The sequence below is a fragment of the Alexandromys fortis genome, unplaced genomic scaffold (genome assembly GCF_014885135.2).
Source record: "Alexandromys fortis isolate MF-2015 unplaced genomic scaffold, M_Fortis_MF-2015_v1.1 scaffold_217, whole genome shotgun sequence".
Classification (NCBI taxonomy): domain Eukaryota; kingdom Metazoa; phylum Chordata; class Mammalia; order Rodentia; family Cricetidae; genus Alexandromys; species Alexandromys fortis.
The window spans coordinates 996538-1011816 of NW_026068098.1; the positions used below are offsets into that span (position 1 = coordinate 996538).

General features: G+C 46.1%; 2 protein-coding genes and 1 non-coding gene across 3 annotated transcripts in view; 2 read left to right on the forward strand and 1 right to left on the reverse strand.

Annotated features, from left to right (window-relative positions):
- The window catches only part of Galntl5 (polypeptide N-acetylgalactosaminyltransferase like 5), a 39583-nt gene extending 26629 nt beyond the window's left edge, over positions 1-12954 (forward strand). The window contains exons 7-9 of the mRNA XM_050123729.1: positions 3397-3514; positions 9490-9639; positions 12069-12954. Of these exons, the coding sequence (XP_049979686.1) occupies positions 3397-3514; positions 9490-9639; positions 12069-12248 (448 nt within the window). The 3' untranslated portion in view covers positions 12249-12954. The remainder of the gene's footprint in view (positions 1-3396; positions 3515-9489; positions 9640-12068) is intronic.
- Positions 10633-10765, reverse strand: LOC126489460 (small nucleolar RNA SNORA75). The gene has a single exon (XR_007588924.1). It is a non-coding gene; the product is annotated as a small nucleolar RNA SNORA75 (small nucleolar RNA).
- A 1928-nt stretch (positions 12955-14882) lies between the features above and the next one.
- Galnt11 (polypeptide N-acetylgalactosaminyltransferase 11) overlaps positions 14883-15279 on the forward strand; it is a 34664-nt gene continuing 34267 nt past the window's right edge. The window contains exon 1 of the mRNA XM_050123732.1: positions 14883-15061. The gene's annotated coding sequence lies outside the window, so the exon portion shown is untranslated. The remainder of the gene's footprint in view (positions 15062-15279) is intronic.

Sequence of the window (15279 nt, forward strand, 5' to 3'; positions counted from 1 at the left end):
AAAAAAAAAAAAAAAAAAAAAAAAAAAAAAAAAAAACCACTCCTGGTTGACTTTCTGGGCCCCGTAGAGGAAATGGGAAGAGAGATAGATAAATAAATAAAGAAATAAATAAATAAATAAATAAATAAATCACCACACATCTGTTTTTTTTTGGGGGGGAGGGCAGTTTAAATACCCTGTGAGTGGTCTTGGGCATCTCTTGGGGAGGAGCCATGTTTGGGTTTTTTTTTATTTATTATATTCTTTCTGCGTGTGTGCCTGAAGGCCAGAAGAGGGCACCAGACCTCATTACAGATGGTTGTGAGCCACCATGTGGTTGCTGGGAATTGAACTCAGGATCTTTGGAAGATCAGGCAATGCTCTTAACCGCTGAGCCATTTCTCCAGGCCCTGGGGGCCTTTCTTAAGTGAGGCAGTGTTTGGGCAGGGAGAGAAGAGGGAGGGAGATTGAGGTGGAGCTTCCATTGGAACATCCCAGACTCTTTGGGTATCTGGATGCCAGGGACTAGGGTGGAGCTTCCACCGGAACAGTATGGAATGTCGAAATGCTGAAACTCAGCCAAGCAGCAATGGTCACCATGGGGGCCATGCCAGGGACATCCATGTTAAAGACTCCAAAGAGTGGCAAAGCCTTTCCCCTCTGTGATGTTTAGAGAGATGGCAGAGTCTTCCTCAGATCTGAGTGTGAACAGTGACAGTGTGTGCAACATGTCCACCATCACTCCCCCGCCCCGTGTTTAAGGCTTTAGATTGTTCCCCACAGAAACTGTTCCGACTGAGTGAGATTAGCTGAACCTGCCTCCTTTTCAGCTGTGTTTAACAACCCTGCTTCACTGTCCTACGGTACACAGGAAACACTTTGAGGGAGTGCTGCTGCTACTCCCTCAGAGCTACCCAAGACCCCCTAACCCCTTCTTCTGTGTCAGTGAGTCTGCCTGTCTGTCTGTCTGTCTGTTTGTCCTTTCTTCATTCTCTTATCCACCCTAGTCAGGGTTCTAGGACTCAGGCCATGCAAGCATGCAGGACCTCCCTCATATTGCTTTGGTCAGTGTTTACCACAGTAACTAACATATAACAAACATTAGAGTGCCACTAGCCGAGCACATACTTTATGACATCCACCTACGCCAAGATTTGGTGACTAAGACTCTGAGAAGCACAGGCTATAAAAGTGAAAATGGAGGATGAGATTGCATCAAACTAAAAGCTCCTGCAGAGCAAAAGAAACAGTCAACAAAGCAAAGAGAGGGCTCACAGATTTGCCGGAAAGTGTTTGCAAATATATCTCTGATAAGGAGTTAATATCCAGAATATAGCCGGGCAGTGGTGGCGCATGTCTTTAATCCCAACACTCGGGAGGCAGAGGCAGGTGGATCTCTGTGAGTTCGAGGCCAGCCTAGTCTACAAGATCTAGTTCCAGGACAGGCTCCAAAGCTACACAGAAACTGTCTTGAAAAGCAAAACAAACAAAAAAATTCAGAATATAAAAACCTCACCAAACATGAAAAAAAACTTTTAATTAAAAAATAGAAGATATGAATACACATTTTTCAAGAGAAAATGCAAATGGCCAATGGTAAACAAAAATGTCGCAGCACCCCTCCTCATTAAAGCATATAAGTCCAAGCCCATTAGGTGCTATTTCACTCCACTAAGACAGCAAAGTCTGTCTTCTATGGCCAAGAATGTAAACATATTAGAAAATAGTATCCTGGGTTGGGTCAGACGGTGGTGGCGTGTGCCTTTAATCCTAGGATCTCTATGAGTTTGAAACCAGCCTGGTCTACAGAGTGAGTTCCAAGACAGGTAGAAGGTAGGGCTGTTATACAGAGAAAACTTGTCTAGAAAACAGAGAAACCCTGTCTCGAAAAACAAAAACAAAAAACAAACAAACCAATAAAAAGTTGTAGTACAGGGCTGGAGATATGGCTCAGAGGTTAAGAACACTGATTATTCTTCCAGAAGTCCTGAGTTCAATTCCCAGCAACCACATGGTGGCTCACAACCATCTGTAAAGAAATCTGGTGCCCTCTTCTGGCCTGCAGGCATACATGCAGGCAGAACACTGTAAACAAAGTAAAAAAAAAAAGTTGTAGTGCATGTACACAGGGGAATAATGTTTAGTCAATAAAAAATGAAATGCCATCAATCATTTTGGTTTTTTGTTGTTTTACAACAATCTTTTATTTTACATAACAATCCCAGTTCAGTTCCCTCTTCCTCTTCTCCTCCCACTTTCCCCCCCCATCCCCCCCATCCCCCCACCCACCCATTCCTCAGAGAGGGTGAAGTCTCACACAGGGAGTCAACAAAGTCTGTCACATCAAGTTGAGACAGGACCAAGGCCTTCCCCACTGTATCTAGCCTGAGCAAGGTATTCCTCCATAGGGAATAGGCTCCAGAAATCCAGTTCATGCACTAGGGATAAATCCTGGTTCCATTGCCAATGGCCCCACAAACTGCCCAACACAGCTGTCACCCACATTCAGAGGGCCTAGTTCAGTCCTTTGCAGGTTCCCCAGCTGTCAGTCCAGAGTCAGTGAGTTCCTACTAGCTCAGGTCAGCTGTTTCTGTGGTTTTCCCATCATGGTCTTGACCCCTTTGCTAATGTTATCACTCCTCTCTCTCTCCAACTGGAGACTGGACTCTGGGAGCTCCACCCAGTGCTTAGCTGTGGATCTCTGCATCTGCTTCTGTCATTTACTGGATGAAGGTTCTATGGTGACAGTTAAGATAGTCATCAATCTGATTGCAGGGCAAGGCCAGTTTAAGCACCCTCTCCACTACTGTTTAGGGTCTTAGCTGGGGGTCATCCTTCCGGATTCCTGGGAATTTCCCTAGTACCAGGTTTCTAGCTAAACCCATAATGGCTCCCTCAATCAAGGTATCTCTTTCCTTGCTCTCCCTCTCTGTCCCTCCCCCAACTGGGCCATCCCATAGACTCCTGTTCTCCTCCCTGCTCCTCTTCTCCTCTCCCCCTCCCCTTGAGGTTAGTAGGATTTGCTGCAGGAGGCAAAGGCAAGAGGATTACTGCCGTCATTTGTAAACAACAGGGATAAATCTGGAGGCCATTATGCTAACTGAAATGAACCAGTCACAGACAGAAGTCACACTGTCTCACACAGTGAAATTCAAAAGGAGTGGCTCTCTTAGAAGGGCAGACTGGGATGGTGGCTGCAAGAAGCAGAGGCCAGAGAGCATCAGCCCCTGGAGCCTGTGTAGAGGCGATTGATTGTAAGCAGCCTGGCCCGGGCTCTGAGAACCCAGCAGGGCCTCTGCAAGAGCAGTGAGCACTGTTAATCACTGAGCCATCGGTAACATTTCATATGTTTTTAGGAAAACTGGAGATCACGATCTCTCTGGAACTTATTTAATATTTTTTTTTACTCCTTTCTAGGTCACCTGCAATGGCAGGAGGAATTTTTGCTATAGACAGACATTATTTTAATGAACTCGGACAGTATGACAAGGACATGAATCTTTGGGGAGGAGAAAATGTGGAACTTTCACTAAGAGTAAGTCAGACTTCCTTTTGTCTTGTTCTATTCTGTTTCCCCACGTAGTTATATTTGTTTAGAGAGTGAGCTGATGTTTCATTTTGTATTGATGAATGGAACCCAGTTTGGTGCCTACTGGGCCAGAGCTCTTACATGAGCTCTTACCTGAGCAAGAGTGCAATCTGACTTTTCATCTAGTTACACTGTTCCCTCCATGAGCATGCCGGACAGTTCTGGAGAGACTGCAAGGGCATGAAACAGATGATGGGGCTCCCTGGAAACACTTGGTAGGGCTGTAAAGCCCCGACCATATGCTTTGTTGTTTTCATAGCATGGTGCAGTAAACTAAGAAGATATTTTAAATCTACATGGGTTCTCTAGTTGTCTTGATAGTTATATAACCCCTCCCTGTTTTGTTTTTTTATTTTCTCCCTCCTCCCTCCTCCCTCCTCCCTCCCTCCTCCCTCCTCCCTCCTCCCTCCTCCCTCCCTTCCTTCCTAGTAGCTGGTCATTTTTGTCATTGTATGAATGAAGAGACCAGAGGCCAATCTTCAGGTCTCATCCATCTTATTTTTTGAGAAAGTCACTAGCTAGAACTTGCTGATTAGGCTGCAGCCAGCAAGCCCTAGGAATCCTCCCTTCTCTACCTCCTCAGTGTTGGGATTACAAGTGTGCACCACTACACCCATGTTCTTTTTTAAGATGGGTTCTGGGGATCAAACCTTCATCCTCACATTTATGTGGCAAGCGCTATTGACTGAGCCCTCTTGCCAGCCCTAATTTTATTCCTTATTCATTTTGTCCTTTTCAGCACAGACTTGATAGGTTTATTGTGTTTACACGGGTATCTCAGCTCCTCACCTTACACATTTGCTGCTTTCATTATCCCTCCCCATTCATGCATTCCCTTCTGACCTTGGTAGTATTTTAAATACCCAGCCGCTGGCTCTCTAAGACTATTGCCCAATAAATTTTCCTCTCTTAGGACTTAACTATGAACACATTCTGTAGCCCAGGGTAGAACTACTTTTGTGAAGGTATGTGTATTTGCAAAGCAAGTGTTGGGGTCATTGAGATGATTCTGTGGGTAAAAGTGCCTGCTGCCAGCTGCCAGGTCTGCGGACCTGTGCTCAGTCCCAGGAAACCCCACAGTGAAAGGAAAGAACCAACTTCCAAAAGTTGTCCTCTGACCTCTACGTGTGACCTGGTCCATTCACCACATGTGCGTGAGGACATACACATAAACAGGTGTGCATGGTCTCTCTCTGTGGTTTTGGAGCCTGTCCTGGAACTAGCTCTTGTAGACCAGGCTGGTCTCGAACTCACAGAGATCTGCCTGCCTCTGCCTCCCGAGTGCTGATGTTGGACAGATTCTTTTTTTTTTATTTCCCTCCCAGTCTCCCTTTTCCCTCCCCCTCCTCCGACTCCTCTCCCCCTCCCTCTCCAGTCTGAAGAGCAGTCAGGGTTCCCTGCCCTGTGGAAAGTCCAAAGTCCTCCCCCGTCCATCCTGGTCTAGGAAGGTGAACATCCAAACTGACTAGGCTCCCACAAAGCCAGAACATGAAGTAGGATCAAAACCCTGTGCCATTGTCCTTGGCTCCCTCCAAGACTGAAGCTCCTTTGTTTGTTTGTTTGTAGAAAGAATTTCTTTGTAGCCCTGGCTGTCTTGGAACTTACTCTGTAGACCAAGCTGACCTTGAATTTAGAGATTCACCTGTCTGTGCCTCCCTAGGGCTGAGATTAAAGGTGTGCATCACCACGGCCCAGTTTAAGACTGAACCTCTTTAGATATAGATGCCAGTTTAAATCCTGCTGGGTTCTCGGATATGAAAACAAAGAGTTCTCATACATTGACATCTTGGAAGTTTCAGCAGATTTCCAACACTTTGCTCCTATGTGGACTATCTATCCACTAAGTCAATGGATTACTCTTCGTGGGTCATGTGCTCAGAATTTTTATTACTAAGGATATTAGGAATTAGTCAGTTATTACCTCAGTATCTATCAGTTATTAACACAGTTATGCCGTGGAATGAAGCACCTCAGAAATGAATGGTGTAAAATAGTAACACTTACCTTTCTCTTGCTTATGTCCACAGTGGCTGGGGTGACTCAGCAGAGGCTGACTAGGTTGGGCTTTAGTTTCTGGCTTTAGTTGAGTTCTAGCATTATTTCCACAAGTAGGCACCATATGGAACATGTTCTTCTCACACTAAATGGCAGGAAGATAAAAGTCAAGCCAAACCACACAGCATATCCCACCTTCTGTAGTCATGATGTGACTGACATTCTCTTGGCCAGAGCCTGTAAAACACAAGTCCAGAACTGGGGTGCCCTCAGACCCAAGATGAGGGCAGGGCAATGAGCAAGGGTTTACTGACCAGAATTGGAATCTGTCACTCTGGGTTTGTGGAATGAACAACTATGTCAGTGTAAAATTGATGTGAATGAAACTCATGTTAGGAGAACAGTGGTGCCTTCTATATCAGTTAATTTTTGCCAGTAAATTTTAACTAATGTAAAAAAAAAACTGCCTCAAAACACAGGAGCTTAAAACCACAAGCAATTATTATTCCTCTCAATTTTTGGTGTTACTGCAGTAGTGCTGGCCTTGGCTAGAATGTCCCATTTCTACAGACGTTGCTACCTGTGTGTTCACCTGGCACCCACCTCGAATGACTGACTAGTATCATCTGGGGCAATGAGAACTACTTGGCCATTTGTCAAGCAGGCTGGCCCAGACTCCCTGACACTGAAGAGGTCACAATGTTCTCAAAAGTTACAAGAGGGCTCAAATCTAAGAAGCTGTAAGCACCTTTCAAGCACCATGCACTCTGGGCAGGCACTCTCCCAACTGGCTTCATCCCTAGTCCTGCTTCTTGTTCACTCTGGATTTGTCCCTAAAGGAGACACATCCATATGGAGATTCCCTTTCCTATGCCACTGTCTATGTCTTCCTCTGTCTCCTAGTTTGTGATCCTGTCAGTAGCGGGGTACCTTCATTAGGGAGCATCTGTGACCAACCTAGTGATGAGGCTTAGCTGGCCGAGTGTGTGCCTAACATGCCCAAAGCCCTGGGTTCAACCCCAACCCCACAGAAAGCCAGGCATGGTGGCACAGGCCTTGTGATCCCTGCATTTCTGGCAGGAGGATCAGAAGTTCAAGTTCATCCTCAGCTATATAGGGAGTCTGAGGCCAGCCTTGGCAAAATAAAACAGCAGACTAAACAAGCAGCTCTCAGGACCTGTGGATCTGGGCTAAAATCTACTGCTTTCTTCAACTTGTTTCTTGACAAACATTTTGAAATGTTTTCAGTTTTATTATTTACTTTTTAAAAATAAAATAAGTTGACTTTTTTTTTTTTATTTTGGTTTTTCGAGACAAGGTTTCTCTGTAGCTTTGGTGCCCATCCTGGAAATAGCTCTTGTAGACCAGGCTGGCCTTGAACTCACAGAGATCCACCTGCCTCTGCCTACCAAGTGCTGGGATTAAAGGCATGCGCCACCACCACCCCTACACACCCCTCAATAAGTTGACTTCTGTTTACTGTTCTGTGCATTTACCTATAGCCTCTTGAAACTAATGAACCTCTCAAACAAACAACATAGAAAAGGGCTGGAACTCAGCAGTAAGAGCACTGGTTGCTCTTCCAGAACACTAGGATTCGATTCACAGCACCTGCTTCGCAGCTCCCTACTAACTGTAAGTCTAGTTCCAGGGAATCCAATGACCTCTTCTGCCCTTTGCAGATACCACACACATATGTTACACAAACACATATGCAGACAAAATCTCAGACACAAAAAAATAATTTAAAAGGTGGAAAAATTAGTATCATGGTAATTTTTTTTTGTTTTGTTTTTCGAGACAGGGTTTCTCTGCGGCTTTGGAGCCTGTCCTGGAACTAGCTCTGTAGACCAGGCTGGTCTTGAACTCACAGAGATCCGCCTGCCTCTGCCTCCCGAGTGCTGGGATTAAAGGCGTGCGCCACCATCGCCCGGCAAGAGCAGTGTGTATAATGCTGGGGATTTAACCCAGGACTTAGAGCGCGCCAGACAAACAGACTGAGTCACATCCCAGCCCCACACAATATGTCCCAGTGAAGTCTTAACTTCCCATAACTGTTTCATAATGATTAAGTGAATTTCCTCAGAAAAATATCTGCAAAATCAGAACTTACAGTCTTGATGAGTTAGCACAGAGGGTCATCCAATCTGAGCGTGCATTTGAATCACAGAAAGAGGCTGTGAAAAGGCAGAAGTCTCTGAGACCACAGGCTCTGAGTCAGTAGTTGTCAGGGGCCCATGGGTTTTCCTTTTTTATCAAGTTTCCAGGCAATGTTGGTGTCACTGGAGTCCAGGAAACAGAATGACTACAGCAAATATATCATATGGGAGCTGGTGAGATGGCTCAGTCCGTTACGGCATTTGCCACTAAACCTGAAGACCCAAGTTAGATCCCTGAGATCCACACAGCAGACAGGACCACCTTCTGCAAAGTCGTCCTCTGACCACATGCCCATTTTGACACATACACCACTCCCCAAATAAAAAGATGAAAAAGTTTTGAAGATTAATGTGTGTGTGTGTGTGTGTGTGTGTGTACATGGAGGGGAGGCATGCATTGCTACAGACTATGTATGTAGGTCAGAGAACAACCTACAGGAGTCCCTCCCTCCTCTACGGGGTTCTAGGATCAAGCTCAGGTGGTCAGGCTTGGTGGCAGGAATTTCTACTCACGAAACCATCTTGCCAGCCCCTCTGTGTTATCTTTTACAGTGACGAAATATAAACTCCTAAAATTTCCAAACGAGATTTTTTTTGATGTGTGTATAAATGTGTATGCACGTGTGTGTGTGTGTGTGTGTGTGTGTGTGTGTGTGTGTGCAGGCACATGCCTATGCATTCGGAAGTCAGGAGGATGTCAGGAGTCCTCTTCTATGATGCTGCACCTCTATTCCTTTGAGGCAGATATCTCTCTGAATCAGAAGCTCACTATTTTTCTGCTAGGCTGGCATCCACTAACCCCCAGTGAGCCTCCTGCCTTCATCTCCCAGGTTGCGGGTGTGTGCAGTCATGCCCAGCTTTTTGCATGGATACCAGGAGTCCAACTCAGATCCTTGTAGGGAAGTGCTTTTAACCCACTGAGCATTGTTCCTAGCCCAGGGCCTTTAAAACAGTTTTGCATAACCCACACGAAAGACAGTAAGCTATCTTAACGTGTAGTTTCACATGTCTACACACATACTTGAATTCTATTGACTAACCCCAGGTGTGCGGATGTACGCTTTCCTACATGGACAATTTTCAATGACCATATCTTGCTTTCACACAGTGAATGGAGTTATTACAATATGTGCTGTGAAGTGTTTTTATCCATAAACTCAAGTAACTGAACCCAGCCAGAAATTGTCTTTCTCTTGGTGTTGCGTACACCTGGCAACATGCAGCGGGAAAGAAAGAGAATCATTGGCACTCAGAACTCAGGTTCTCAGGCTAGACTTCCTAAATTTGAACCTGAGCTCGGCCACTCAATTGTTCCACATCACTGGGCCAACTTCTTAATCAAACTGTGTGTTAATTTTCTTATCTGTAAATGGGGAGGGGCAGTCACAGCACCTATGTTAGAAGACTCTAATGAGTTTATGAAATCTATTACCTAAAATAAAAGGAATACATATTAGAGATTAGGACTAGCAGTGTAGCTCATCTGGTAGAATGCTTGCCTACCTAGTATGAACGAAGACTTGATTGAAGCCCAGCATGGTATAAACCAAGCGTGGTGGTGCACCACTGTACTCCCAGCACTAGGGAAGAGGAGGCAGGAGGATCAGAAACTCAGGGTCATTCCCTAAGAGTGGGTTTGAGGCCAATTTGGACTACACACACATCTCAATAAGCAGTGTCAAACAAATACTAGTTGTGTGTGTGTGTGTGTGTGTGTGTTCTAAAGCAGCTGCTAGTTACTAGTAAAATAATTATGATCTTGTCTAGATTTGGATGTGTGGAGGCCAACTCTTGATACTTCCTTGCTCTCGGGTTGGACATATCAGTAAGGCACAGAATCTCAATAAGCCTGCACTCGAGAAAGCCTTGTCGTGGAACTTACTGCGAGTGGTTCATGTCTGGCTGGACGAATACAAGGTGAGCGATACCTCTGATTTGGGAGAGCAGGTTCTGGGCTGCTCTCAAGACTCTGCCACCTTTCCAGATCCAAACTGTATTCTTTCCTGCTTGTAAACTAATGGAGCCCCTTCAATTTCTCACCCACTCGTGAAGAGTGGAGCCGGATTGGTGAACAGTCCAGCTCTCAACTGGTTAGCCCTAAGCGGCTGTCCTTGCAATTTAAGTTTGAATTTTAGGAAAATTCAAGTCTCTCAGAAGTAAATCACCCTGCAGCATTCTTCCCCACAGCTAATCCGTTTATCCAGTGGGGAATCATTCTTCTCCTCCCTGCTGCAGCGACAGGAGCAGGTTTCTTCAGCTTCCCCGACCGAGCCACTATCAGTTTCCCGGGTAATGTGGTTGGTGTCGGTCTTTGTGCCCACACGTGAATTTCTTTCCTATCGGCAGTCAAAGATTTCTATTAGCAAGCTTTGCCCCTTGGTTTATGTGTGTCCCCAAGGGTTACACCCTGTTCTCCAAGGGCACATCTCTGCCCAGATGCCACGCATAAAGAAATAATGGCAGGCCTCCTCTAAGATAAACGCATAGTATATCTCTGACAGTGTCCTGGTCTTCATCTTACGTTTCTGTCCTAGTCTGCTTTTCTGCTGCTGTGATAAAACACTGGCCAAAAGCAACTTGGAGAGAGTAATGTCCCTTGTACTTCCACATCATGGACCACTATCCAGAGATGTCAAGGCAGGAACTCACGCAGAGAACATGGAGGCAAACTGCTTACTGGCTTCCTCTCTATGGCTTCTTCAACGTGCTTTCTCTCTCTCTCTCTCTCTCTCTCTCTCTCTCCTCCTCCTCCTCCTCCTCCTTTTTTTTTAACCACACATTTTAAAGTAAGCGCATTCATACACACCAGAACCAAGTCATCCACACAGAATGATTATACAGAAAGTACTTTTACTGTAGGTCACGAAAGACAAATGTGGTAAATTCTGACTAGTCTGAATTTAGATCTCAGAATGTCTCGCACAGTAGACAAATACACCTCTGTAAAAACAGAAGCTAAGTGCTAGCTCTGTGAATTCTCTCTTCTTCTCGTGTGGATCCATAATCGGCCACCAGCAGACAGAAAGGAGCTCAATGAGGAGACTCCACATGCTTTCTTATCCAGCTCAGGACCACCCCTGCCCAGGGATGGCACCACCCACAGTAGGCTGGACCTTCCTATAACAGTACTCAAGGAAATGCCCCACATGCCAATCTGATGGAGGCAATTCCTGTTTGGAGCCTATCTTCCCAGGTGACTCCAGTTTGTGCCAAGATGACAAAAAAAAGTCAGCAGTTTCTATAATTCAAGATTTTTAATTATGAATGTAAAAATGATATTTCTTTTATAATCAGGGAATTGTCAAGGGATTCCTGCTGAGGCAGAGGGATTGCAAGTTCAAGCCAGCCAAGGCAACTTAGTAAGACCCTGTCTCTAAAACAGAGAAGAATGATGGAACTTAAGAGATGGCTGAGAGGTTAAGAGCATATAGCTCTAGTAGAAGACCTGAGTTCAGTTTTCAGTATGCATATCCAGGTAGCTCACAGCCATTGTTAAGTCCAGCTCCAGGAGCTATGGCCTCACTTCTGGTCTCTGAAGGCACTTGAACTCAGGTATACATACCTCCACAAAGACACATACACATAATTAAACTAAATGTTCTGGCATGGTGGTATATTAAAGGACTAGCATTCCAGAGCAGAGGCCGATCTCTGTGAGTTCAAGGCCAGCCAGAGCTACTTAAGGAGACTCCTGTCTTAGAAAAAGAAATCTTTAAAAACAAGGAAAGAGGAATATAATGGATACACGTGATGTATTTAGTAGCTATAGTTCTATACAGCACTGCAAACACATAAATTATAGATAACATGCCAAAAAAGTCTCCATATATTAGATATAATTAAGCTGTGTATTTCTCCTAATCTTTTTTTTTTCTTTTTGGTTTTTCGAGACAGGGTTTTTCTGTAGCTTTGGAGCCTGTCCTGGAACTAGCTCTTGTAGACCAGGCTGGCCTCAAACTCACAGAAATCCACCTGCCTCTGCCTTCCAAGTGCTGGGATTAAAGGCATGTGCCACAACCTGCCCAATGTTGTTTATTGTTTAAGACAGGGTTTCTCTGTAGTTTTGGAGCCTGTCTTAGAACTAGCTCTGTAGACCAGGCTGGCCTTGAACTCAAAGAAATCCACCTGCCTCTGCCTCACCGCCCATTTTTGGGATTAAAGGTGCTGCCATCACCGCCCAGCTAAAGATAGAGGATTTTAATCTCACAGAAAACTGCTACACAGCAAGAGGAATGAGCATTTTTAGTTCCAGTAATGAAAACATGTCTTGATGTTTGCCATCATGACATGATTACCAAAGCTTTTGTTGCTGTTGTTTAACAAAATGACTCTTTGTTTTCATTTAGGACAACTTTTTTTTTCAAAGACCTTCTTTGAAATATGCATCCTATGGAAACATCAGCGAGCGTGTTGAATTAAGGAAACGACTGGGTTGCAAGTCATTCCAGTGGTATTTGGATAACATCTTTCCCGAGCTGGAGCCATTTATACACACTGATAAAAAGAAACGAAACAATTTTCTTTAATGAAGGGTGAACAAGTCCCCTCGCTCTTCAACATATTGGCACCACAGGACAAATGTGGAACACCATGGAGCTGTGTGAAATACAATGAGAAATACAATCAGAGTGGCCAGTCTCTCGAGTGCCTTTCTTCACCTCTAATGACAGTTCCCCCTTTGTTGCCCATCTGCCATCGAAGTTCTGGGGAGAAGGACCTTTACAATAGAAACGTAAGCTCTCTCATGGTTAGGTTGCTGGTATATGATTGACCCAGATAAAATATATTGATGATGATTATCTGACCACTTCACTTGGCTGTGATGGTCCACAGGCGTCTGCTCTGCTCTTGAGGAACTTCACCAGTCTCATGGGCTGGCATGATTGCCTTAGGAAAATGTTCACAGAGAGCCATGACTGATGTACAGTGGCTGAGTTGGATCAAACTCCTTTCTTGTAGCCAGTGTAGAGTCTGGGGCTGCCGCCTGCTTGTTTGGGTTCCTAAGAGTGATGTCCAAATCACGTAGGCTTAAGTTCTCCAGGCAGGTTCCTCATATGTTCCTGATGGCTGCTCTGTCCCGAGTCACTCTTCTTTTCTGCATCTTTCATGTCTGTCCTCAGTCCTGTGACCTACAGCTTTCTGGGTGCTTCTTGGATTATGTATGCTCTAACCAACTCTTTTTTTTTAATATTTTTTTAAGATTTTATTTATTTATTATGTATACAACATTCTTCCTCCAGGCCAGAAAAGGGCGCCAGATCTCATTACAGATGGTTGTGAGCCACCATGTGGTTGCTGGGAATTGAACTCGGGTCCTCTGGAAGAACAGTCAATGCTCTTAACCACTGAGCCATCTCTCCAGCCCTCTAACCAACTCTTAATTGTGTAGATAGGGCTGGGACAGAGCTGCTGGCTCCCCATCTACCATACCCAGAGATACCTCAATGCTTAAAGGACTTCTTTGGGGTTTGAGGAATGCTGTAAGGTTCATCCTGTTGGAGGTGAGTCTAAGAAGGCCAGAGAGAAGCAATTCACAAAATCTACAAAGAAAACGAGGGAAGAAATACAGGGAAAGGACAAAAAGGGGTGATGTCTTACAGGATCTCTGAATGTAGCCTATGCAAACACAAGCTATCGTTTCCTCAGCACCGCCATAAAGTTCCTGAGGGCTTTCTAGCAGGAGCGAGCATCCAGAATGGGGGTTCACTGTTGTCCTCTATTTTGTAAGCTTTACCCCCTCAGGGATACTAGGTGAAATGGTTAATCTTCATTCTTACTTTGACAGGATTTAGAGTCACCTAGAGGCACACCTCTTCTGGGTACGTCTTCTGAGATTGTTTCCTGAGAGGTTTAGCTGAGTAGGGAAAACCCACCGTAAATATGGTGGCTATAACACACGGAGCAGGGACCAGATTCAATAAGAAAGGAAAAAAAAAGGGGAAAGCAAGATGCATGTCAGCCTCTTCTGCCTCCAAAGGATGCAGTCCTGACAAGCTGCCTTCTACTTCTGCTACCATGGCTTACCCACCACAGGGGAGGCCAGACCCTCAAATTGTGTGCCAAAATAAGCCCTTAGCTTGCTTTCGTCAGGTACAATGCCACACACTGTGATGGTGCACGAATGCACTAGTGCTCTTGCAAGAGAGGGCCGTCCCTGAAACAGCCACCAGTTCCAGTTAAGGTGAATTGCTGTGTGGACAGCAATGGAAACTATGAGCACTGGATAGCAACTGTCTGACTGAGGGCGGTGGCCATGGAAGGGCACAGGTAAGGGTCATTAGGACCTCAGTCCTGTGGAGAGACCTTGATAGAATGGCATAGCATCCTAAACCCTGACAATGCTGATAGCTATTTGGCAGGATCATGTATGGGTTCATTTTGAGCCACTGTGACCACAACTTAAAGGGACAAGAGTTAATGTTGGCTCATGGTGGCTGAGGGTTCATTGTGTGGTTGCTTGGCCATTGCACTTGGACAATGACAGTAGTGTGTGGGGTTAGTTACTTTGTGATGGACAGCTCAGAGGAGACTTGGACCACTGGACCAGGTAAGATCCTCAAGGGGGCACCCTCCCCATCCTCCTTGCTCCAGACTGGCCCCACCTCCTGAAGTTTTCCAGAACCTTTGGAAATTGCACCACTGGCTGCACCAAGCTCTACACATACAAGCCTTGGGGGGGTGGGACACTTAAAGCCAGCACAGCTGGTTAATGCTAGCTGGAGTGATTTATTGATTTGGTTCAAGTGATGCTGTTTTCTTAATAATAAGGGATGCAGAATTTCCTCCCTACATGTGTCCGGTTTTTCTACCAGACACCACGAGACAAGGTTAAGGTCTTGACTGAATAGCATTTATTTCAGAGGTGACAGGATTCAAGATTTAGGTATCTGTCAATATAATGCAGTATTACTGGATCAAAGACCAAAACCCTTACCATTCTGTTAGAGCTGCTAAATTCTCTCTAGCCAGGTTGTGCCTCCTTCACATTCTTCCTTTGAACAAGTCGCCGGCCCCTCCATCTCCCCTACACTTCTCTTAGGAGTGACAGGGAACGTTCCTGAGAGGACAGCTCTACGGCCCCTGTGGGACAGAGCTCAGCTCCGCGCTGGCCTGGGAGGAGCCGGGGCCGCGTGACGCCAGGCCGCGGGCTGTGACGTCATCCTCGGAGGCGGGGGCGCGCGTGGCGTGACGCGAGCAGCAGAGCCGGCCTCAGCCAGGCTGCGTGTCCTGGGCCGTGTCGCGCGCCGCGGTTCGTGCGGCTCGGCCCGGGCTGTGGCGGGAGCGAAGATGCCACAGCCCGCGCCCCGGAGCGCCGCCATCCCAGGCTGCCGGTGTCGCGGTGAGTAGCCGGCCCGAGGCGCCTGACCCCGCGCGGCCTCCGTCGGCGCCCGAGCGTGGGCCGCGGCCCGAAGCGCTGAGGCTGCTGTAGCAGGCTGGGTGGCCTGGGAGGCCCGCGCTGCTTCTGGCTTCAGCAGCGGGGATGGGCATTGCACGGGGCCAAGTTCTCGGTGGCCGTAACTTCCGGGCGGTGTTGTGATTCACCAGGAAAATGTCGAT